The sequence below is a fragment of the Hyposmocoma kahamanoa genome, unplaced genomic scaffold (assembly GCF_003589595.1).
Source record: "Hyposmocoma kahamanoa isolate Upper Pololo Valley unplaced genomic scaffold, ASM358959v1 67, whole genome shotgun sequence".
NCBI classification, from domain to species: Eukaryota; Metazoa; Arthropoda; class Insecta; order Lepidoptera; family Cosmopterigidae; genus Hyposmocoma; species Hyposmocoma kahamanoa.
In genome coordinates this window covers 1,516,447-1,540,798 of record NW_020653855.1, presented here as the reverse complement: position 1 = coordinate 1,540,798, position 24,352 = coordinate 1,516,447, and the positions used below count along the sequence as shown (strand labels likewise).

At 36.4% G+C, this 24,352-nt stretch overlaps 1 protein-coding gene across 1 annotated transcript in view; it reads right to left on the bottom strand.

Moving 5' to 3' along the window:
• Positions 1-23,204, bottom strand: part of LOC113232180 — a 29,355-nt gene extending 6,151 nt beyond the window's left edge. The window contains exons 1-13 of the mRNA XM_026466821.1: positions 23,089-23,204; positions 20,886-20,967; positions 18,510-18,608; positions 16,219-16,322; positions 14,502-14,612; positions 12,134-12,895; positions 11,385-11,950; positions 10,757-10,907; positions 7,535-7,625; positions 6,322-6,455; positions 3,901-4,020; positions 3,091-3,213; positions 1,799-1,957 (exon numbers count right to left, since the gene is read on the bottom strand). Coding sequence (XP_026322606.1) covers positions 1,799-1,957; positions 3,091-3,213; positions 3,901-4,020; positions 6,322-6,455; positions 7,535-7,625; positions 10,757-10,907; positions 11,385-11,950; positions 12,134-12,895; positions 14,502-14,612; positions 16,219-16,322; positions 18,510-18,608; positions 20,886-20,967; positions 23,089-23,127 — 2,541 coding nt within the window. The 5' untranslated portion in view covers positions 23,128-23,204. The remainder of the gene's footprint in view (positions 1-1,798; positions 1,958-3,090; positions 3,214-3,900; positions 4,021-6,321; positions 6,456-7,534; positions 7,626-10,756; positions 10,908-11,384; positions 11,951-12,133; positions 12,896-14,501; positions 14,613-16,218; positions 16,323-18,509; positions 18,609-20,885; positions 20,968-23,088) is intronic.
• Between the last annotated feature and the right edge of the window lie 1,148 nt (positions 23,205-24,352).

Sequence of the window (24,352 nt, the reverse complement as noted above, 5' to 3'; positions counted from 1 at the left end):
CTTTCAGCCGGCACCTAAATGTTTCGTCAGACGGTTCAAGTCTGAGAGTAGCGGGTAAACGCTCATAGTAAGTAAGTCCGATGGCACGCGGGATTTTCTCTGCAAGTGCTATGCGTCGGGGGACTGTTCTCAAATGACCGGTACGGCGAAGTGGGATGCCAGAAACATTTACAGTCCCAAATGAAGATTATTACAGAAAGGTATCCCGCCTAATCACTATCCGTTTCATTTCTAATAATAAATAAAGCACACACTCATAGCCCTCATAGCCCCGCACTATGAAAATCTTCTACCGCGGGGGCCTTGGACTCATACATACACAGATAAGCACAAATGACACCCAAACTCACGAGAGAACTAAGCCTTACAAATATTTCTCTCAGCCCGGATACCGTACCTGAGACCTATGCGTGGCAGACCAGCTTGGTGACCATTTGGCCACGGAGGCAGTTTAGTCTACGCTCTTTAATCTTTTTTTCACAGGTAAGCAAATTACACTTAAAATCGGTATATTGATTAAACTACAGTTCATTCGTAAGGCAGATTTCCCTGAGAAGAATGAGCAAGAAACCTAGAGGTTGCTCTTTGTAAATACATTTATCATTACAAATGTTTAACCCTTTCGCGGGCGTAGGCAAAATGTTTGCCAAGGCATATTTTTAAATATAGCTCCAAGTATATTGAGTTGCTTGGTATTCTTTTACCCTATGTAGGTGACGCCATCTCTTAGAAACTCTCGTAACAAATTTGGTTTAACCAATCAAATGCTAGCGTATGATTTTGACAGATTTGTGAAGACGCGAGAAAAGTGAGGCTAGTTTTTAGGAGTTCGAATACAAATCCAAAAAAATCAAAAATTCTGCCGTAAGAAAAGTGAGTATTCAATTATTTTATTTGTATTGAATATCGAAGCTATCATATTATGATAGAAGTTTGTTGTTTTACCTAGTTGTATGATAGATATGATGCGAAATATTTGAAATTGCCACTGCCTAGAATGGTGGCAAAATAGTTGCCTATGCTTGATTGTTTATACACATAGAGATAAATAATTGCCTATGCCCATTTGATTTTTGTTTCAGATGCCGCCTCGAAAACATAAACTTAGAGTTGCAGTAACAAACAAAGAGATAATTGAATTATTAACTATACCAGATACTTCGGGATCAGAAGACAGCCTCGAAGACTACGAATCCGAGCCTGAAGATAACCAGAGCGTTTTTTTTATTTTAATATTATGGCTTTACCATATCTCTGTAATTTGTTAGTAAACTCATAAACATAATATATAAATATTAAAGTTGATTGTGATTACGATGTTGATTGTGGTTTATTATTTTATGAATAAAAAACAAGCACAACCTAACCTAAAGGTCAAACAATAGGGCATTGGCAACACTAAGTTGACACCTTCGAAGTCGGCACTGGCAACTATTTGATTACAAAATATATCCATAGGGACACAGGCAAACATGTTGCCACCCCCCCTCAAAAAATATGGGGGTTATTTGGGGGATTAAAATTAATCGTCAATGTCCTAAGGGACGTTCTTAGCACCGTTTTGAAATGTTAAAAGTTAAATTAGCCGCATACTGAGTACAGCCCGCGAAAGGGTTAATTTAAACATCTTAGATCGAGACTACCTGTAAGAGCTAAACGGGTCACTACCACGGAGTTTTGTCTTAAAACAATAATGATATGTTATAATTTTAGCATGTAGCAACTTGGATTTATTAATAGACCCCTATAAAGTCATATGTTTTCTCTTCAAAAGGAGATTAGCAGTATTGGAACGTACCTGTCTCTTATCAATGCTTTCGCTTTTAGGGCTGTCCTGTTTAGGCCTCCTCTGTACGGACTCTATGTTCCTCAGAAAGACGTTAGAGTCCTCCTCTTGCTCGTTTTCTAGTGCCTCTTTTTGGGCCAGCTCTAGTTGTTTTTGTTTCTCTTCCCTTTCCTGTAAACACAAAATGTTTTTAAGCAAAAAACATTGAAATGGTGACTGATGTTGAAAAATTGGAATGGTTGCACCAACACAAGTTCAAGGATGATTTTTTTTATATAATACCAAGTGGCGGGACGAACAATTCGTGCGTCTGATAGTAAACGACACGCCTGTTCATAACAGTTACAGTGCCACTCAGAGCTTTAAATAGCAAACATATGAGGGGCACTGCCACTGCTCCCGTCACTCTGAAACAGAAGTTGACAAGTCCCATGTGCCTGTAAATTCATTAGCACACGAATTTTATCGCACTCGTCGCCGAGCGGAGTCCGCGTTGCCGACGCGCAGCGACCGCGTGCGTCTAACTGTCATGGCAAAATACGCTCAATTTGTTTAGCATTTACGTTTTAATTTAAATGAGCGTTCCGGGCACGCCGGCTAGCCTGGCTTGAATTTGATCTACGCGGCGGCCCGCGCGACGACCGCGCGGCGGCCGGGCGGTCATTTGATTGAGAGGAATTTAAATATTGTTGCATAATAAATAGAATTCGGATTCGCCATTAATGTACATGAAGGCGTGGTAACTGGGCGGTCACTCTTCAAAACCGGAACACAGTAATGTTCACATAGCTGCTTGGCGGCAGAACTAGGTAAGGTGGCAGTACTTCCCAGGACGAACTCTTTTACATTTATTAATATTTCAAATTAATTAATATTTGGTGATTAAATATTTTATTAAATGTCAGGATGTTTGACCACCGTGATATTTTTTTGTGAAATTACTCCACTAGTTTTGTTATAATTATTAATACAAAGACCAAACACTTAGAGAAAACTCCTTCGATCCAGCCGGATTCGAACTGACGTCTTCTAGCAGACCGTGACAGACGCTATGCCAACTAAGCCACGGAACGAACAGCGAACCTCACGAATTTTTCTATATGCTTGTTTGTCGGATCTTTTGTATTTGGTTTTCAACGACTGTATGTACAAAATTATGCACTCAATTGGGACACCCTATTCTGATCATTCGCAATCAGCCTAACACAGCGATGAAAAATGTATATTTGATGTTAGTTTTAATTTTGTAGTGTTGTAGTAGAAAAGCGAACATTTCCGAGGATATTTGAACAAAAGAAATATACCTTCAATATAAGCGCGTTGGAGATCGCCAACGGATCGTTGAGTTCTTCAAGCCTGAGCAATATCAGGTACAAAGCTTCGATTTCAAGGAGCAGTTGCTTCGTTCTTCTCAACTCGCGCGGTATCTGTATGATAAAAGAAAGATAATTAAAAACTTCCTAAATAAAATAATATTAATAATAATAAAAATTTAACACTACTTGAATAACATAAAATAAAATTAATACAACGAACAAAACAAAAAGCAATGTTCACATATTATATTATATTAAAATTGCAAATATTATCTCTCTATATTATCTATCTATTATAATACATATATTATCATTATAAATAATAAACAAAATACAATAATAATATAAAGTACCAAACGTTCCGTCCTAATTAAACTACTTGCATGTCGCTTCTAGTTTTGGCCGTTCTATATATCTTTGTTAATTGTGTATAGCAATATTCACGTTAGCGATTCAACCAACTAACTCACGTTTAAATAAGCAACAACCCACTTAATGTAGAATAATTTTTATACTCAATCTTTGTCGTTCGATATTTCAACTGTACTATATTTAGTTATTTCTTTTCTCATGTTAAGTGAATGAAAACTCTTAGGGAGAAATAAAATCTTTAAACCTAAAATTAAGTTCCGCAGAAAAAAATACAAAGGATCCGTTTTTTCTTCCATACAACTTTGCGTGTACTTAAAGTACACATATCATTGAATATTTATTCATATTATTATCATAATAGCACAGAACTGGTGAACGATACGTGCTGTATCGAGCAGCAGCGCTTTCTTAACTGTTCGCATTTACCTCTGCGGGGTTGGTTGTGCTGGCGACACTGGGCGCGCGGCTACAGCGGCTGGGCGGCGCCGGCTCACCCGACACCACTTCCACGTCGATGATCTTCCGCGGCGCCGTTACACTACCGCACTGCAGAAGCAACGTTTAACAATAATCTTAGTGCAGAGTACTAAAAAAACCAACCTCAAAATTACATCTATTTGCCAACCGGATTCATCTATATACATAGCATAATAAACTTTATGGTCCATTGTATAACGGTAAAATGTTTGGACATTTGTTGCGTAATGACGAATTTGTGAAAGTGATAATTGAGGGGAGGATAGAAGGGAAAATAAAAAGAGAAAGACCGAGAATGACGTATAGTGAACAAATAAAAAAGAAGATCAAAGTGAACAGCTATAAAGAGGTCAAAGAACTGGCTATGCTACCAAACTGGCTACCGTGAGGAGTGGAGAAGGCTACACCGATAAGAATCTAGCTCTTAAATAAGTTGATGATGATGTGTAACGTACAAACTAGTTACGAGCCAAAATCTTCCGCAGAATGCACGAGCATTCTCGAGTATGCTCGAGAATTCCGCGGCAGACTTTGGCTCGTATCTAGTTTGCACGTTACACAATTTATCGCTACCATTCCGTTGCCCCGCAATATAAATTGAGCCTTAAGAGGTGGAATATTTTCTTCAAATTTAAAAGGGACCACTACTGAGGGGAAACCTGTGTCGCGGGTGCCACAGACACACACATAAACAACCACAAAAGAAAAAAGAATCATCAAAATCGGATCACAAATTTATCGAGTATCATAAAATACAAAAAACACAAAAACATACAGACGAATTGAGAACCTTCTCCTTTTTTTGAAGTCAGTTAATTAATAAAGCACCTATATCTACACATATTAAACATATAATTGTACAGGTTTATTTTTAAAATGCTTAACAACCTCCCAAGACTATATTACAAACATCATAAACAACAACATACCCCTCCTACGTATAGTATCGTATGTCGAAATTGCCAAGTTTACAGGGAAGCGTTTTAAAGTTTTGAATTCACTGAAATAAGCATAACACGGACTTTAGCATTTCACAATACATATTGTGGTTGTTCATCTAACCGATATCTAGGATTTTATAATACTCTATGTAACGAGCTTTGCTGAATAGAATTCAAAACTTTAAAACGCTCCCCTGTAAATTTGGCAATTTCGACATACGATACTTTACGTAGGAGGGGTCGATTTGTTCCATGACTTTTTACAAAACATATTGAATTAACCGAAAATAAACTTTAAAATTTTTGCTGTACTATCTAACGCTTTTAGGTAGGCTATATTTTTAACTGGCAGATGTTTTCGTCTACGTAGAATAAGGCCCTAGAGTCTTTAGTAAACTAATTTTCATAGTTTTATTGGTTCTCCATACAAACTTTCACGCTCGCACACATTTGTATAGTTGAAGAAATATTATTTACACCGATGAATGTTATCGCTTTTAAGGGCTCATCCTTTCTATTAGAACAAAGTAATAAAACCATTAACACTTATTTTACTTCAAGCGTACATTGACTTAATGATCTTGCCCCATCGGAGTCATGGATGCGCTAATGCTTTTTTAAAATTCTAGTTTTTAATTATTTCTTTACTTATAAGGTCGTTTATATTTTAAACTGTAGGTACTCACAGGCAAAGTTAGTCCCGCGTGAAGATTATCAACTTCAGAATTAAGTTCCAATGCGTCAAGTGTTTACACTAGTTGTTTGCACTATACCATCGAATATATAACCAGAAATAGAGAGGAAATGTTATTTAATTTGTTTGAAAACTAATCTGCCTAATCATTAAGGTGACAACTGCGCTCCGATTGGCCAGCCCGAATTCGAAACAATTGACGGGTGTCGTTTATTGTTTCAGTTCAAATCGACCAGTATAACTTGAGCTTTGCTATAATGGACGAAAATTGCAAAATTATATTTAATTACCGATGAAATGTGGTTCCGTTTGTCTTGTAATTAGATGTTTTGCTGTTTTTCCCACACCACCGAATGGAACAACCCTCCATAGTTAGAGATATTATCTTTATCACAATAAATATTTGGAGACGTACACACAGGTCAGTCGTTGGCGCTATTCCAGCTATCGATTATTTTGATTTCAGTGCAAACGAGAGTTGATATTTAAGAGTAATATAAAGCTCTGATGAGTTATATATTATATTAGTTATATTTTCGATGCACTATACAGATGCGTTACCGACAGCTCACTGTTTTATCCTATTGTATTCAAAAGATAAAGCGATAAGATGTATTGATGCAAATAATACTTCGTCAACTATAAATGGCAAATTTTTAATACCAACCCCCGTTATTATATTATATATTATATATTATTATAGAACATGTTTCATAGGAGATCCGTAACGCATACCTGCAGTTTTCCAAGCGAGTTCTCGAACTGCGTAGGCACGTAGGTGCGCGGCGCCTGCGCATCATCCCCCGTGGAGTTGTGGCGGGTCGAGTTGTGTCGCTCGCGTGTGTGCGTGTGCGTCTCTTGCTTGACCCCTGCGCAAAATAGAAAATGTTTTCCTCATATTCATACCTTTAAAGGCCACTGCTGGGTACAGGTCTATCCGCTAGACCCAATGCGACTTGGAATCTTCACATATCCTAAGGGTTGTCTATTTAAGTACATATTCGCTTATATAGACATATATGGTCGCTTCTTAATTGTAGAGCTAAGTAAACATTTCGAATTCGTCGTCGTTCAGCTATTGACCGCTAGATGACACATATTGAATGAAATTTCAATATAAAATCAAAAAATTGTAACTTGCATTAATAGGTTTGAACTTTCGAACGATATGCCAACAGGGCAGTTTAAGTTACATTAACAGGCCAGAATTTGTAACTTCTTTTTAAATTAAAAACTACGACTAACCTTTCTCAAGACTGAATAGTGTTAAAAATTATGATAGTGTGAGTTTTGGAGACAGCGGTTCTGATAGTAACCGAGGCTTAAGGCACTTCGATAAATTGTCGTCACAATCTAGTGTCCACGACACAATCACGACAGATAGTCGTGATGTGGGAACAGGCTAGACGCGACAGTCGTCTAACGATACATAAAACGTTACGACATAATGGGAACGCGGAAAGGCTATATCATACGCTCCTATCACGCTCCGAGCGGGCCGCAGCCGTAAAATTAAAAAACAAAAAATCAAAAACCTCTCTTCACGAAACGGTTGTAATTTCTTTTTCTCGAATTATTATAAGTTAATACAGTCCACTAGCATTTTATTTCCACTGGGCCTATACAATACTTTAGTTATAAACAAAAGGTATTTTTTTAAATATGTAGGAGATAAATAAAAAATACATTGTCTATAATTTTTAGTAAGAAAACAACTCGATTTTGTCAACAAGTCATTAGTAGAAACACGTACTTATTGTCGAACATCAGTCGAAGCAGGTGTTAACTCTCACTGCACCTGGTTGTTTGTTATTTGCTATAAAAGGGCAAGAACGTGTTTTAGAACTGAGAAGGCTTCAACTCCGCTGATAGTACAAGGCCGTTGGCAGTCTATGGCATCCAAACATGTATGTGACGACATTTATGTAAAAAAACATTTAACACTTACCACCGCTGTAGAAGGGATGATTCTGCTGGTTGGCCTTATGCGCTTCCTTGACACCCTCCTTTTCTTTATTAGCTTGTCGCTCTAGGAACACCTGTGGTCACACAACAATACTATTATCTAGTCAATCTATATTACATGGAATTTCTTTCGCAGAAATTGTAATTTCATTTTTATTTGACATAGTTGTATTTCGACAATATTTTGAGTCCGTTCATATTTATTATAGTCTGACTTTTTTGCCGATGTAGTAAAATGACAGTGATTGCAGTCGATAAATATTCTATCGACTAAATGTTGCTTATAGTTAAACAATACCGGCCCACTATTCGTCCAACTGCTGGGCACTAGTCCAATTGAATTATCAATTTTTGTAAGTCATACATACACTGCATTTAGAACTATGTAAATTTTAAAGATTTTCTATCCAATTCAATATAGATAATTCTGTGGCCGAACGGTTGCCATGCCGGACTGCCACGAGAGGTCCTGGGTACCATTCCCAAAAAAAAAATTCACTCGTGAGTTTGGGTGTAATTTGTGGTTGCACCCGTTTGTGTGGCACCCGCGACATAAGGTTTCCCTAGTGCGGGGCTATGAGTGTGTTGTGTTATTATTATTATTATCATTAATTAAATCCGTCTGTTCTTATTAAAATGTATATGATTAAAATTCATTTGGATACTACTAGGCCAACTGGACATAGTTATGCAAACAAGAACCAACCTACACCTCAAATGAAATTGAGTTATGTATTTATATTCTAGCCAAATTCGATGTAGAATGTTTAATAACAAAACGTTGCTTGGCAACCAACGATGGCATAGGAAAAGAACATTTTTTTCGATGCACATTATTAAGGCTTGCTCTGCCCACGACCTGCTCCCTTAATTGGAATTTAAATAGGTAAGTATGTAATTGGGTTATGTAGAAGTAATACTTACCTAGCCAATTATTATAAAATTTAGAAAATACTTATTGATACGTATTTAGGAATAAAAATAAGTTTTTGCATCCTATTAATATTTATTTCTCGATGGTAGGTAATGGTAGATGAAAAGAAACAAAATTGTAAGATTTTATTTGGTATTAATTTACCACATATTATATCATCCAGCATCTATTTCCGATTCTGAACTTGAATTACCACCAGAACTCGAATGTTTGCAATCTCTCCCTTCAAATCAAAATGTCAATAGGGATGACACAGTTTTACAAATAATTAGTTACTGGTCATTTTTATGTTATTTCTAGGTGATTTGAAACTTCTGTTTAATAATATTCCGTATAAACACGGCTATTGCATTTAGTATTATCCTTAATCTAGTTGAATTTCGTAGGAAAATTTTGAAATTGTGGTAACTGTGAAAGAGCCGGAGATGAAAACCCTAAAAATCATCTGTTTTTGTTTGTTGACATTTATTCTACAACGATTTTGGCTAGATTATAGGTAGAACACCAGACGTGTCCTTTACCCGCTCACAAAAGATCCTGGAAATACACCAAGCCAAAACGGAGAAAATAAAAGTCCTTCAGGGTACCAACCTTAAATAAGTAACTTTTTAATAGCTAAAAAGAACCATGCTGCTTAACTTCATATAATGTATTTTTTTAATATGCTAAATGGATCCATGTCACATGTACTGAAGTACTGTAGATCTTCAGCGTTTTCATTACGAAAACTAGAACATAGTTCTCGTTAAAGATGTTTTCTATTTATTGCTATATAATATAATAGTTTCCCTATATCCTTCTCAATGCTACACATAACTCACGTTGTTTGTCTCAAATAACTTAATTTCTTCACACTGTTTTTACAAATATCTAATTATCTCAAAAGTGACATTATGTGGGTTGGTTCTAGTTTGCAAATTATGTCCAACTGTCAACTGAACGTCGTAACATTCACAATTTAGTAATTTTTGGCAAGATTTTACCTACTTTCACAATCTACCGATAAAACCGTCACACTACCAATGAAATTTTATGACCCCGGATTCGAACCCACGGCCTCTGCTTGAGAGGCAGTAAGTAGGTTTTACCATTAGGCTGCCACAGCTTTCTTAGAGCATCATACACCGATTGGCAAATTCTTAAACCACAAGGGCAAGCGTTACAGTGTATGCCATCAATGCGATTAAAAAATAGAAATAGAGTGAGGGGCAGAGTCCAAATTCTTAAACAATTCAAAATATATTTTTTTATGGCACAGTTTGCTAGAAAACGTCCGTCGGTTCGAATCTAGCCTGATCAAATGATTTTTTTCTAAGGCTCAAGTCACACTGGAGTCGAAGCGTCGCGTCGCGTCGTTTTCAACTACAAAAAGCCGAGGGGGAAGGTGGCGAAAGCGCGCGCCATCCTTACTCCGTATTTGCATAACACATATTTCGACTGTTCCTACGTAAAGTATCGTATGTCGAAATTGCCAAGTTTACAGGGAAGCGTTAAGTTTTGAATTCACTAAAATGAGTATAACACGTGACTTTAGCATAGAAATGCTAAATTAAATTGTAAAATAATAAAATAATTTGTGGTTGTTCATCTAACCAATATCTAGGATTTTATAATACTCTGTTTGAGTTTTGCCGAATAAATACAGAGAAATAAAGTCACGTGTTATGCTCATGTCAGTGAATGCAAAATTTTGAAACGCTCCCCTGTAAACTTGGCAACTTCGACATACGATACTTTACGCAGGAGGGGTCGATTTGTACCTTAATAATGGTAAAATAGAGATGAATATGCTATTGGCGAAAAACATGACGCGTCGCGACGCTTCGACTCTGCGCCAGTGTGAGTTGAGCCTAAGTGTTCGATCTTCGTATAAATAATTACAAAAAGCTAGTGGAGTAATTTCACAATAAATAATTGAACATCAATTCAAGACAAAGACCACGCGGGCATCTCGTTCTTTCCTTCCTCGAACCTACATGATTTTTTTTTATGAAACTAAGTGACAAGACGAATAAGTTATGTGTCTGGTGGCAAGCTTTACGCCTGTCCATAACAGTTGCAGTGCCACTCAGAGCTTTCAATCGCAAGATCTGACGGGCACTGTCACTGCGCCCGTCAACTTGAGACATAAGTTGACAAGTCTAATGTGCCTGTAATTTCACCTGCACATCACTGCTTGGCAGCAGAAATGGGTAAGGTGGCAGTAGTCCCTGGACGAACTCTTTCACAAGCGCTAAGAGCAACTGCTACTATCTATTATCTAGAACTTACCGTGTAGTAAAAATCGTGAATATAAGGCGTTCCTGTGCTAAGTTGTAACATTTGAATGTTAATGAGCCATTGTTTTTCTCTTTGCGTCATGAGTCCTGCGTACTCGTCGTTGTCACTGCTTGTGGATGCGTCATCGCCATTCATTGACTGCCTGCAATTAAAATAAAAAATCATCTTAAGTCAAGTTGGTTAACTTTGAACACTCTTCATAATACATTAATTTAAAAATATTAATACGGCTGGATTAGAATCAACGTCTTCCAGCACACCGTGGCGGACGCTATGCTAACTAAGCCACGGAACGAACTAGCTGACCTTACGATATTTTCTATGTAGTCGTTCAAGATCTTTGTTTTGGTTTTTAAGTACTTTTTGCCCTAGCGGCATTTGTGAGAAATATGTGAAATCTTTTCCTCACTCAGCCAGGTACCTTTGCAGCTTCGCAGTTCCGTGGCTTAATTGGTATAGCGTCTGGCACGGTAAGCTAGAAGACGTCGATTCGAATCCGGCCGGATCGAAGGAATTTTATCTGAGTGTTCGATCTTTGTATTATTATTATACCAAACTAGTGGAGTAATTTCATAAAAAATAATTGAATATCAATTCAATAAAAATTTAAAAAACTTACCTATTGTTATTACTGTAAGTCCCGTTGTGCCTCTGGTTGTTGAATAAATTGTTGTTGAACTGGCTGTTGAACACGTTGTTCCTATTCAACATAGGATGATGGCTCGCGTTATGAAAGCTATTATTGAATTGCAACATCGGATGCGTATTTTGTATAAGCTGTACTAAATTCTGAGATGTCAAATTCTGTGATGTCAAATTCTGAGACGTCATATTCTGCGACGTCAAATTCTGCGAATTTACATTCTTTGAATTGTTATAAATACGACTTTTCTGTAATTTCTGATTCTGCTGGTTATTTTGATTCTGGCTCTGATTTTGATTTTGGACTTTGTGATTCGTTTTAATTTGATTGTTTATCTGATTCTGAAACGGTGGCTGGTTAATCTGGTTCTGGACAGAATTCTGAGGATTCTGTTGAACCTGATTTGACAGTTGGTTTGGAAGAGATTTCTGATTAATCTGAGTTGATTGGTTTTTTAGTTGTTGCAATTGTTGACTCATCATCATGTTTTGTTGTTGCTGTTGATTCAACTGTTGTTCGGGTTTTGGTTGTATTGTTGGGCCCTGAAATATTAAACACGCAATGTTTAAAAAACCAACCACATGTCTACCAGAACCTCTCTACATATAAAATGTGCAATGGCAATTTGTCATATCTGATTTAGGCCATAACTATTGTACAATTTATGTACATGATTATTTTTCTTACAGTTAACAAACAAAAAAGTTAAATATATTCGTACTTACACGAAAATTTGGGTTAAACTGGCCCATGTTTGGACTAAAATTTTGTCTGGGCATATTAATTCCTGGTGGTGGGGCCATCATCCTGGGCTGACCCATCATGTGGGGAAACTGATTCATGCCTGGGTTAAACTGATTACCATTTGGGATCATTTGGTTCACATTTTGACCCATTTGATTCATATTTTGTCCCATTTGGTTCATATTCTGACTCATTGGGTTCATACTTTGACTCATCTGAGTCATGTTTTGATTCATCTGGTTCACATTTTGACCCATTTGAACATTTTGAGCCATTTGAACATTTTGGCCCATTTGATTTACATTTTGCATTAATTGGTTAACCTGCATATTCATCATGTTATTCTGTCCCATTTGGTTGTTCTGAAAGTTTCCCATTTGGTTTGCGTTTTGCATGAACTGGTTCACATTTTGCCCCATTTGGTTCACGCCCTGTCCAATTTGATTAACATTTTGACTCAACTGATTGAGATTTTGTCCCATGGGATTTACGTTTTGTCCCATTTGGTTCATACTCTGCCCAATTTGACCCATTTGGTTCATATTTTGACTCATTTGGTTGATACTTTGTCCCATTTGGTTCTGCATGAGGTTCGTCTGGTTCATGGCGTTTTGGCCTATGATCTTGTTAAGTGGCTGGCTGATTTGACCCATTTGGTTCATGGATTGCTGTGGGGCGAATGGTAGAGATACCGGGGCTTGCAAACCAGGCGGTCTTTGTAAAATGACCGGTGGAAATCGCGGCTGTAAAAAGAAACACAAATATATACCCAAATTTTACATTTTTTATAACGCCACTTAGAAACTTGTAATAATTTTAGATACCAATACTTAAAATGACAATGATGGAAGCGCCGTTTGTTTTTGCGTTCCCATACAAAACATTATCCGTTAATCGGACGGATCGTAGAAAAAAATCGCTAATTGGATATCGCACATGACAACTAACATAGTATTATCTCAAAATTATTGCTTTAAGTTACATTAATATTACCTGTTTAATTTCGAAGCGACAGTGTCGTCCTGTCATTTTGAAATTAATTCGTATACGAAAGACATAAATATAAATATAGCGAAATTTTGGAGATAAATTATGAATATAACGCAATTTTGAGATAAAATTAACATAACGCTATTTTTGAGATAATACTATGTTAGTTGTCAAGTGCGATATGTGTTTTTGGAAAAGTTATTCGGTCTCTGGAGTAACTAAAACAAACTACTAAGGCTAACTATTAATCAGACGCGACCATGGAGCCCAAACCGTTGGTTTGTTCGAAAAAACTTGCGCCTGTTAAAACACATACTAACTAGTACTATAGATAACGGAATTAGAAATGTGTACAGAAAGCCCGCTCTATAGATGTATATCAATTTATAATAAAATACGAAGACAGAAGAATATGACAACACATTCAAAACCTAATTAAAGTCTCTTCTGATAAATAATAATAATAATAATATATTTATTTATTTAGGCATAAATCCCATTAATTTACAAAATTACATATAATTAAATTTAAAAATTAGATGGGTGCTACTTCCATAATAATGTGTTTTTTATTCGAGAGTACTATTATATACTATACATATAAACGAACCTAATGATGAAACATTTGAACATCGACTGAAAAGACCTTTTGTAGGATAATGCATATTATTCTGTTGAAGAATATAGGAACACGATAGGACATGATATATGATATAGGACATGGATATATGTTCTAATTTATTAGATCTGTTAATTAGGTATTTTTTTTTTCTTTTTTGTAGAGATGGATAATTACAAACTTAACGCATAGAATAATTATTTTGACATACTTATTATTATATTAGTTAATATGTTCCCACATTATTTCACATAACTACATTAAGATGTTAAAATTATATAATTCTCCAGATTCTTGTAATACAATGTATTTTATTGTATACAAAGTTTACAAGATAATAAATAAATATAATCTAAATCTATTAATTTACTACAACACAATGGGGTATGTTTGTACTTGGTAGTTACCTGTGTAATGACCAGGAATCGGAATAGATAGAGTTTTGTGAGGGAGGTATCGTGAAAAAAATCCAATATCCGCAATATTCCTGATCCGACCCACTGTGTTGCAAAGTTAAGATAAATATAGTGTAGCTGCCTGTCCCCAATTACGTCAATTTTTAATGTACTTATTAAGTGATTTCCCGAATCCAGAACAGCTCCAGGACCTAAAAAATATTGTCGTAAGGCAGTCTCCATTTTCTGTCTATGTTCCTCGATGTTAAGGTTAAAAGAAACTCTACCTATTCCTATCCCTGGTAATGACTGTACTAACATTATTTGCAATAAATAAATACGTACCTGGAAGAAGTTCTGCGAGCCGAATGGCATGTTCTGCTGCGGCGGCTGATTCTGCCGCAGCTGCCGCTCAAGCTCCTCCACCGTACACACATTCTTAAGGGTTGGTACTGGCTGAAAAATTAAATTAAATTTAGTTAGGGCGATAAAAGAAAAGAGTGTCGTGGTGAATGTGCACCGACCCCACGGCGCCGACTCAACCGACGGGAGGTAAACCCGGGGGGGTTTTAGTGGGGTAGGCCCCTCCAGTCTGGAGGGAGAGTCCCCATATAACCCCTGAGTCTCCCTGGGCTCAGAGGTATCTGTAAAGATTCCTCCCGTAAAAAAAAAGCAAACTCCTGACTCTGTTGATTCACTGATTAATTATGTATGAAAAATCTGTATGAGTTTAAGCACACTATTTTGTTGTGTCAATTGTAAATTTAAAAGTGAAATTAATAAATACATTAAATAAAAAAAAATGATAATTAATTTAAAATGTGTATCGCGTTTGCATCGCAGCTTAAAGTCTCGCGCGAGTGTAAAGGTAGACAATTAGCGACTGCATCGGTACTGCATCGCGTTTGCATCGCTGTAAAAGTCTCCGTGTTTAACCGCTCTAAGACATTACTTTTAACACTAGGTGCCAATGCAAGCTAAGCTCTGTTAAGTTGATACGTGTGATATTTTTCAAGATGGTGGATTGAAAACGGATGCTAAATAAACGCGCAATGTTTAAATACGGGCGATATTGCTGTTTATTGTAAATGTACTGTGCCACTGTAATGCGATCGTCCGTAGCCCAAAGTGGATTAGGGAAGCTTACACGTTTATGTTTGTGCACTGCATCCTATTCGTTTAAAATCCGAGACTATAGAAATCTAGAAACTAGGACCCACTTTGGATGTCGCTTGTGCACTAAGTCCCATTCCAATTCGAGAAAATACGAAAACCGCTTGTACACCTAGAGATAAAACGATTCCTGTGACATTTCGAACTGTCATTTCTCGGTTTCGAAACTGGGGATCTACTCTCCAAATAAGTAATACTTGACCAAATGAAAAGACGCGTGATGCGAATGAAGCTTCATACTGGATACTTGTCTTTTAATTTTGTCGAATATTACTTATTTGACAGTAATTGTTTCGGACGAATGTCTGACGGAGATCGAGAGTAGACCCCCTGACACGAATCGGACATAGTGCACAAGCGACAGCCGTCAGTTTTAATCACGATGCATTCTTAATAATTACTTTGTTAATTATTACAATAACATTCGCAAATGTCTTCGTGGAAATGAAACAAAAGTTGTTTATGATGTTGTAATATAGTTCTGCGAGATTATTATAGTTTTACAAATCACTCTGTACACAATATGGTTAATTTTAAATACTTTTTAATACAAATATCGAACACTTAGAAAAAAAATCCATTCGAACGAACGAACGAACGAAAAATGGATTCGAACCAACGTCTTTCAGCAAACCGTGCCAGACGCTACGAACTAAGCCACGGAACGAACTAGCGGACCTTACGACTTGTTCAACGCAGATCTTTGTTTTTCGTTTTTAACGACCTTTTGCCGTAACGCCATTTGTTAGAAATTTATTTCTTCACTCGACCATCGACTGACTAGAGATGATTAAATACTATCTGAAAATCGATTCCTAAAACCCGGCTATCACCGAAAATCCATTGCCTTAATATAATTTCCTTAATGCTAGTTACAATAAGCTCTTACTGTAGTGGTCGGGAATGGCACTTCATGACGCCACACGCTCGATCCGAGCGCTCGGGGCAGCGGCGCATCTGTCTCGTCCAACACTAGCTGCGACAACGACGCTTCTGTAATTAGACATAGAACACAGTTATTGAGATTTTAGTAGAACACCACTAGTTTTGTTATGATTATGAACACAAAAATCGCACACACAGACAGGCGACATCTGCGTCAGTTGTGATGCCTGTAAAGATATCGGCTGCAGTAAGAAGGTTATTCAAAAATCTCTCACTAGATGACACTAGCCGGCGACGAATGCCGAAAGCAAGATATATCGTCATTTCGACGGTTCGGTAACTGGACCCGCAGCTTAGTTAGAAAAGAGCAATGCTACGGTGCAGCAGGACGTGAGTTCAAGTCCCACCGTGTCGACGAAAAAAAGAAAAAATCTATGTTCGATCTTTGCATTCATAATCATAATAGAATACATTTATTTATTACATTTAGGGCACGTTTCCCAATATGTCGTAACGACAGATAGTCTAAAGTGTAGTGGCTTGTATATCTAAATGAAGTTGTTCACATATAGTACAACACGATTATCTGTCGTTCACTACTTTTTGACGTTACGACGACAGATTGTCATGACTGTCGTCAGACGATAAATAAAACGTCACGATAAAAACGTGACGACAGTTAATCACAGCTACTATTGTCATCACGTTTTATTTATCGTTGTCTGCACGTGTTCTGATGTCTACTCTCCCATCTCGTCCCCAGCGCCCTGGACTGTACATCGAACAAGGCGGCTGCCGTGATCTGATAAATTGTCGTCACGATCCAATGGGAATAGCTAGACACGACAGTCGTGCAACGATAAAAAAAACGTCCAGGAGTACGCCCTTATTGAGTGTCTTGTAGTAGAACCATAGATGTAGCAATAAGGCTTTTAGTCACGCTGCATTTTCTCGCGACTTGGTGCGGTCTCGAAAATTCCGGGAAAAACTTAAGCCAGCAGAGAATGTGTTTATTAAACATAGCTAAGAAAAAACTAGCTTTAGAGGTCAGTACATCCGTTTAGATGCTACGATGCCACAGACAGATACAAGACAAAATCCATAACTCCCTCAACAAGTCCTTACCACGGTCTAATAATCACCACGTGCATTTCGCTTTGTATGACCTAGAAGATGGACGTCGTTAATCAATAGATGGCGCTGGCATCTCTTGTTTATTACTCCGGCACTTGTGAACCGATTTTGACCATTCTTTTCTTGGTTGGGTATAAGTCCCATTTAAATTTGAACAAAATATCGACTGTGAAAAGGCAATCGGTGCAAGATAGTACCGATAGCCAATTCACAGTCGATACCGATTGCCAGTTCACAGTCGATATTTTGTTAGTAATATTATGTAGTTCGATACGTACGGTATTGTGTAGTTTTTAAATATTTTTATTACACATGTATTTTTCTACACCACGTATTTTTATTTAATAAACCAGATGACGATATATAAATGACGCAAACAATTTCTTTCTTTATACTGTAAAGTTGTCAAAATTGAGATAGTACCGGATGCCAGTTCACAGTCGATATTCCACTCTTTATATTCATAAAAATGTTTAGATAATTTTTGAGAATATATTTCATAAGGCAATATATTATCCTCAAAACAAGTTTAAATACAATCATGAACCCAAGAAGCCAATAGAAAGCATGAATTTGGAGATATGTGTATGTATAAGGAAAAATATACCTCCCGCGTCAGCCACAAGGGGTCTTTACGCTGATAACTCTATACTCGTTATGTAAAGTCTGTTCCAATTCAAAGTAAACAAACAGATCATTGACCCGACCATAGACAGTTTAGTGATGGCCAACTGTAATGCCAACTACAAATCGATTAATTAATTGAATGAATTCACTTGTTTAATTGAATCAGTTGGAATAACTGGGTTTCAAACAATAAAATAGGTTTTGCGATTTCGCTGCTGATTACTATAAAAACATGTGCTTCAACTGATGATATTTCCTACATGAGATTAGAAACTTTTTCTTACATAATTTTAAATCCTCCTTCAACTATTAATATAAATTACTTATTCCATTTATTAAGAAGATTGGTTTAGAATGTTAACTGAACCGATTTGTTTAAATTCCTGGCATAAATGGATTGGAACACACCTTACAAGAGTACAATATAAGGGTACAAGAGTACCTTGGCATCTTTACAAAGGTCTTTGATAGTGAGAGGTTTGTCCTGTCTACTTTGTCTTTAGGCTATGCGACATTTTCACTAAAAACACGCACCGAGCTCATTGGCAGTGTGGTCCATGTGATGGTGCCGGCGACTGCTCTCCAACTGCTCGGCGAGCTGTTCATGCTCCACCTCCCAGTCCAGAATATCGGCTGGAACAATAACAAGGGATGTTATTAAATCAATCAATATATCTAAAAGTGAACAACATTCTTATTGAGGCAAGAGATAGTGGCGCTAATTAACAAACAATCCAGGTATAGCGAACCACAACAATCGGTACAAACCTTTTTGTATGTTTTAAATTTATAACTTTAATTTAAAACTATACTGATAATGGCCAAAAATGCAGCCAAGAAGCTTGGCATCCTTTCCAAGGTGAGGCGTTACTTCACACTGGACAGTTGATTCAGATGTACCAAGCACAAGTCCGGTCGTGTATGGAGCCACTTATGGGATGGCTTTGCTAAATACCAACTGGCCACCTTGGATTCAACAGACAAGCGTGCTAAGAGTGTTATAGGTGACTCGGAATTAGTAGAGGTGAAGCTGTAGAGCCTTGAACACCGCCGTAGAATTCCAGCTTATCGGTATTCTACAGGATATATCACAGAGAGTGTGCGACGGAATTGCATAATTTGATTCCGCCTTCCTCTTTCCATCATCGGGAGACTAGACGTGGGCAGGGGTTCCACCCCTATGTTGTGGATATTCTTCGGATTCGCACGAAGCGTGTCGCTTAAACATTTGTATGGCGAGCGGCTAGGGAGTGGAATTCCCTGCCTGCAGATTTGTTCCCCGAACGCTATAACTTGGACCTTGGCGAAGTGCTCAGAAGGCGAGAGTGAATAGGCATTATTTAGGTGTGCATGCTACATCCTCGACCTCATCGTCACTTTCCATCAGGTGAGATGGAGTTCAAATGCGCACTTATATTTAATTAAAAAAAAAGATAAAAAGACTATTTATTATGGTAATTGGTAAAAAGGACCATATTATGGTAACTGACAAAAAAGACCATATTAAGGTCTTTTCAATACTCAATACTTTTTTATCAGTTTATTTTTAAATTAAAGTTCTAAATTGAAAAGCATTTGCCTATCGTTTTGACTGTACAATTTTAAAGTTCTGGATTAAGTATGTTACTGGTCTAAATTAAGAAACGATTTGTGCATTTTCTTAATTTTAATATTTTAATTTTTGTTCTTCACTATTTTAATTATTTTGTTTTGTTTAATCATATTTTCAAAATTCATTGTAATCATATTAACAGAGTTCTAAGGTTTTCTTTTGTAACTAACACCATTATCTTATGGGCTATGGCCTGATATAAATAGTTTATTATTTATTTATTTGTTTTAGTGCCTTTTCTTTGATATTGTCATTGGTTGATTGCTTTTAGTGCTATTGCACATCTTATACTTTGTTTCTGCGTTTAAATAAACTAAATAATGAGTTTTATTATTAATTTGTATTTTTATTACTATTTTTTATTGTATTGCATGTGTATAAAGTAATTTTCATTTCTGATTCTTCTTCAGATGACGCGGCGTCAATGTCTTAATTTCCTCATGGTTTACAAAGTTTACAACATCTCGTATCACTAACTGGGCAAAAGTAAATATATAAAAGTGTGCCATAAAAATTGTTTACGTTGCAAAGAGCTTTATATGCAAATAATTACTTTGAACCTGTAACTATAAAACATCATTGTTGTTGTGTAGGTTACAAATTGATATCAATTAACTGCAATACAAGTGACAAGATGCTATAGTCATCAAATTGCTTTTTTTTGGTAGTGAATCATTAGAATTCAATGCCACTATTGCAAATGCGGTTATGTCTACGCCGGTGAACTCCACACTGTCACATTCTTCCCTTTATGTGCCACTACACTACTCCAACAGAAGTATGCCTTTTCAATTGAACCTTTTGTTGTAACTGCATATTGGAGTCACTGGCGCTCCGCCACAGTGCATATCGATAATAGTGTACAAATGGTTATTTAAAAAAACTAACCATAGTGACAAATCGATTTTACCATTTGTATTTCTCCTCGAAAATTAATTAAACTTGATTAACTGTTTAAAAACTGGAACACAGCAATGCCCAGATCAACGCTTATTGGCTAAAATGGGTAAGGTGGCAGTTCTTCCCTGTACAATCTCTTTCATAATAATTATTTTATTACTCAATGCAAGTTAGTAAATACACAATAATGCTTTAATATGTTTATATGTTATATGCCTAATGTTTCATCACACACAGTGAAACTATATGTATTTTGTTACTGTCTATTTCTATACAACCTATACAATGAATTATCATGAAATGCTTATTTAATTTTGTGATAAGGGGTCTAGAAAAGCCGTCATTGGGTCACTGTCGGCACTGGCTGGTGTTTGTTTACCCAAAGTAATGGTACTTACAGTCCTGGCCGAATGTCTCATCATTGAGGGCATCATACTCGTCCTCCGAGGGCTCCCCACCTCCCTCATCGTCATTTAAGTTCTGCAACAAAATAAAAGTACTTAATATTGACTTTTTATTTATTGTACATGATGGCATCTCCAAATTGTTTGAAATCAAATGTACCTATGGGGCGTAAAATATAAATTTTGAAATTATTTAACATTTTAGCAACACTAGTTACACTTTTAGGGGGCTGATTATACTGATCACTTGCTTTTTTCTGATCATCAAAAGTGTATTTTTAATTTCTGTAATCTTGTAAGCAGTCAGATGACTATGAGCAGATGGGTTGTGTGACTTGAGGCATACAGAGTTAACTCCCCAGCAGGAGCCCATCTAATTGTAGCTGGATTTCCAAATTAGTTGACCCAGTTCTAGGATCCTGAGTCAGGGACAGCCATTTGTCCTGCCAACAGATTAGGGTAGTCATGCTTTTATTAAAAGGTAAATCAAATATTCATCTTCTGTCTTGACCATCTCCATTGATGATTTCCAAAGTGATGTATACCCCGAGGAGTCCACTCCGAACTACAAGAAGTCCAGTCAGTGAACAAAAGGAGGTGCATGAAATATTTACGTGAATCCCATTTAGGCAGGTTGTGTCCAAAATCTTGGCGTTTCATAAATAGAATAATCCACATTACACAGATAGAGTAAAGCAATAACCAAATGGAGGCCAATAAATGGTTACTGAAACGTGGGAGACCTGTAGCGGGATAGGTGGACAACATTTTCATAGTTGCGGGGTGACATAGAGAGTACCTGTGTACATCTTATAATAGACATATGAAGTAAATATTGTGCAACGAACATGATATTAAATTAGATGAATGGGAACTCATACTTTTTTTTGTTTTTTTATTATCAATAACACATTAGACGATTTCAAATGTTTTTTCTGAATAAATAAAATAAAAAAAACCATATCAGAAAGAGACATCCACAAGACAAAAAATTTGGGAACCACTGGTTTCTAGATGATATTACTCCAACCAATCACAGTGAACTGCTGAGATCATATGACCACAAGACAGTGCCTTACATAGACAAATGATCTAAACATTGTAATGTTAATGAAAATTCATAGTTTCATATATCCAACAGGTACTTTCAAATTTCAGAAACTTCCAGAGTGCTGCATTACAACTGCAGGCTGAGCAGCAGTCATATTATTGCATGAATATTCAGAACTTACAGAAGCTGCTAGTAGGTGAAGTATCTATCTAAAAGTAATAAGCGTAACGTTCGAAATATCTTTACAATTTCGCACCTGTGGCAACCTATGTGGTTGGTATTGTTATTTTAAATATCAAACCAATAGGTCTTCTATAATATTACAATCCATAAGTCCCACTGTTGGCACTGTTGACCATTTGCACTATAGTATTACAATATACAACTACATTCACCAATAAAGCAAGCATAGATTGATCTAGCCCATATTTGCACACACAAATATGTGTACACATAATACATCAATAAAGTCAAGATAGTATAACTTAAATAAATAAATAAGCCAAACAATCCAATTACTTTGTTCTTCAATTGAACAAATTTTCATTTCTGCATTTAAGTTAGAAAGGCTTTTCCACAGAAGTACAGCATAACATACCAAAGTAAAGATTGATATTATGTTGAATACTACTTGGTACCAATTAGAAAACACACAAGCGGCGTGAGAAAAGAGTAAATTATACATAATTTAGTAACGAAACAACATTCTCACAATCTAACCTATTTCTTAGTAGATGATTGTTAAAATACAAGTTACTGTTGGTTTCAAAATTAACTTGTCGCAATTACACGAGAATAGCAGCGTTACAAACTATAAACAAGCTTAGATAGTAAAGAAACTGTTTTTAGACACAAACAACTCTGACAGTAATATGGTTATAGGAACGTATAAAAGAAATAATTTAAATTTTGTTGTATTTTTAGGTTTCCAGCCTTAAATATGCGACAAATGTACAGTTAACATCTTAAACAGATAGTCAAATGCTTAGAGTTGAATAAAAAACATCGGCAAATAGTAGAAAATACATATAAAATGTTGTAGTGGAATAGATATCTGGCATGCTGGCATATATTTCGAGCGCTCAATAATCAAGTATTAGACATAGTAAATGTCGTTAAATCACGTAGAAATAGATTGTAGCTTACCGATAACGAAGTATCGAACCCGAAGAAAGAATCTGCCATTGGAATTTTTCATATATCATGGACAAAATTGACATGACTTGTCATGCTACATATGTCGCAATGGCGATGGCGGCCATTACTGTCGTTGCATGGAACGCTCGCCAGGTGGCGCTTGACTTGATGTTGCCAATAAATAATTAACTAATTTTACTTTTTAAACTAAGTGTGTACGAATCAAAAGCCAAGTCACTTTAATTGATTTTGAAACTTACAACCAAAAGAAATCAATCTATGGGTAAGAACATTCACAGAAACGATATGTTCCTAACTAACACGGCAGAGCTGATGCCCGATAAACATAAGGTGATCTACAGTCAAGCTGGATCAGGAATGGGTAAGAGACTGAGTGTTAATCCAACACTTGGGATAAAGCCCATTAATGTCTAAAACCGAGAGCAAACAAAATATTTGTTGCAAAGTGAGTTTTGCTCAAATTCAATGATATTATTACAAAATGTTTATTTCTTTCTGATCTTAGAAGATCAACATTTGCCTTTCATTTGAATCGATTCGCTTGAAAATCGCATTGAAATAATTTGATACAAAAAATTATTGAGTTGTAGGCACGTGACATTTTCGCAAAATTCGAATCTTAATGTATAACATATTATATCCTTAGTACTGAGATTAATTTTTGCAAGGTGAGTATTGAGTGGCGTTGCCTCTTTCGTCTGAAATAGATTTCTTACATATAAATTTGTAATAAGTATGGAATTATTTCGTATTCCATATTCGCCTATTCAGTCCACGATTTTGGGCATTAATGGTTTAAAATCCGCCGCCTTGGGTAAAAATTCGGTGAAAGCCCGGGCGCGTTGATTGGGTTTTAACCCACTGCCCATCTCTGAGATGAATATTAATAATCGTAAGCGGTAACTCCACGCAGATAATTCTAAATGTGAAGCACTGACAATATATATTTTAGTCCTTATTTTAATGGCTTAATCTTATTTAAATTAATAGTATATATTAAATAAATAATACGAAATCGGGTAAAACGGTAACATCGAAAAATGTTTACACTCAGTAGCGTACATTGATTGGTATTATTTATTGCTCATTTTCACTAGCAACCAATTGGAAACAGCTGTTGTTGTCAATATGCGACTGTAGGTTTTTTTTCCATCCTCTAAGCTGTAGGTAGCCGTTGTGACATTTTGTCGCAATGAAAACTATTTTCGTTTGAGTATTAAATTAATACTCGATGGACGTATCGCCCGTTTTG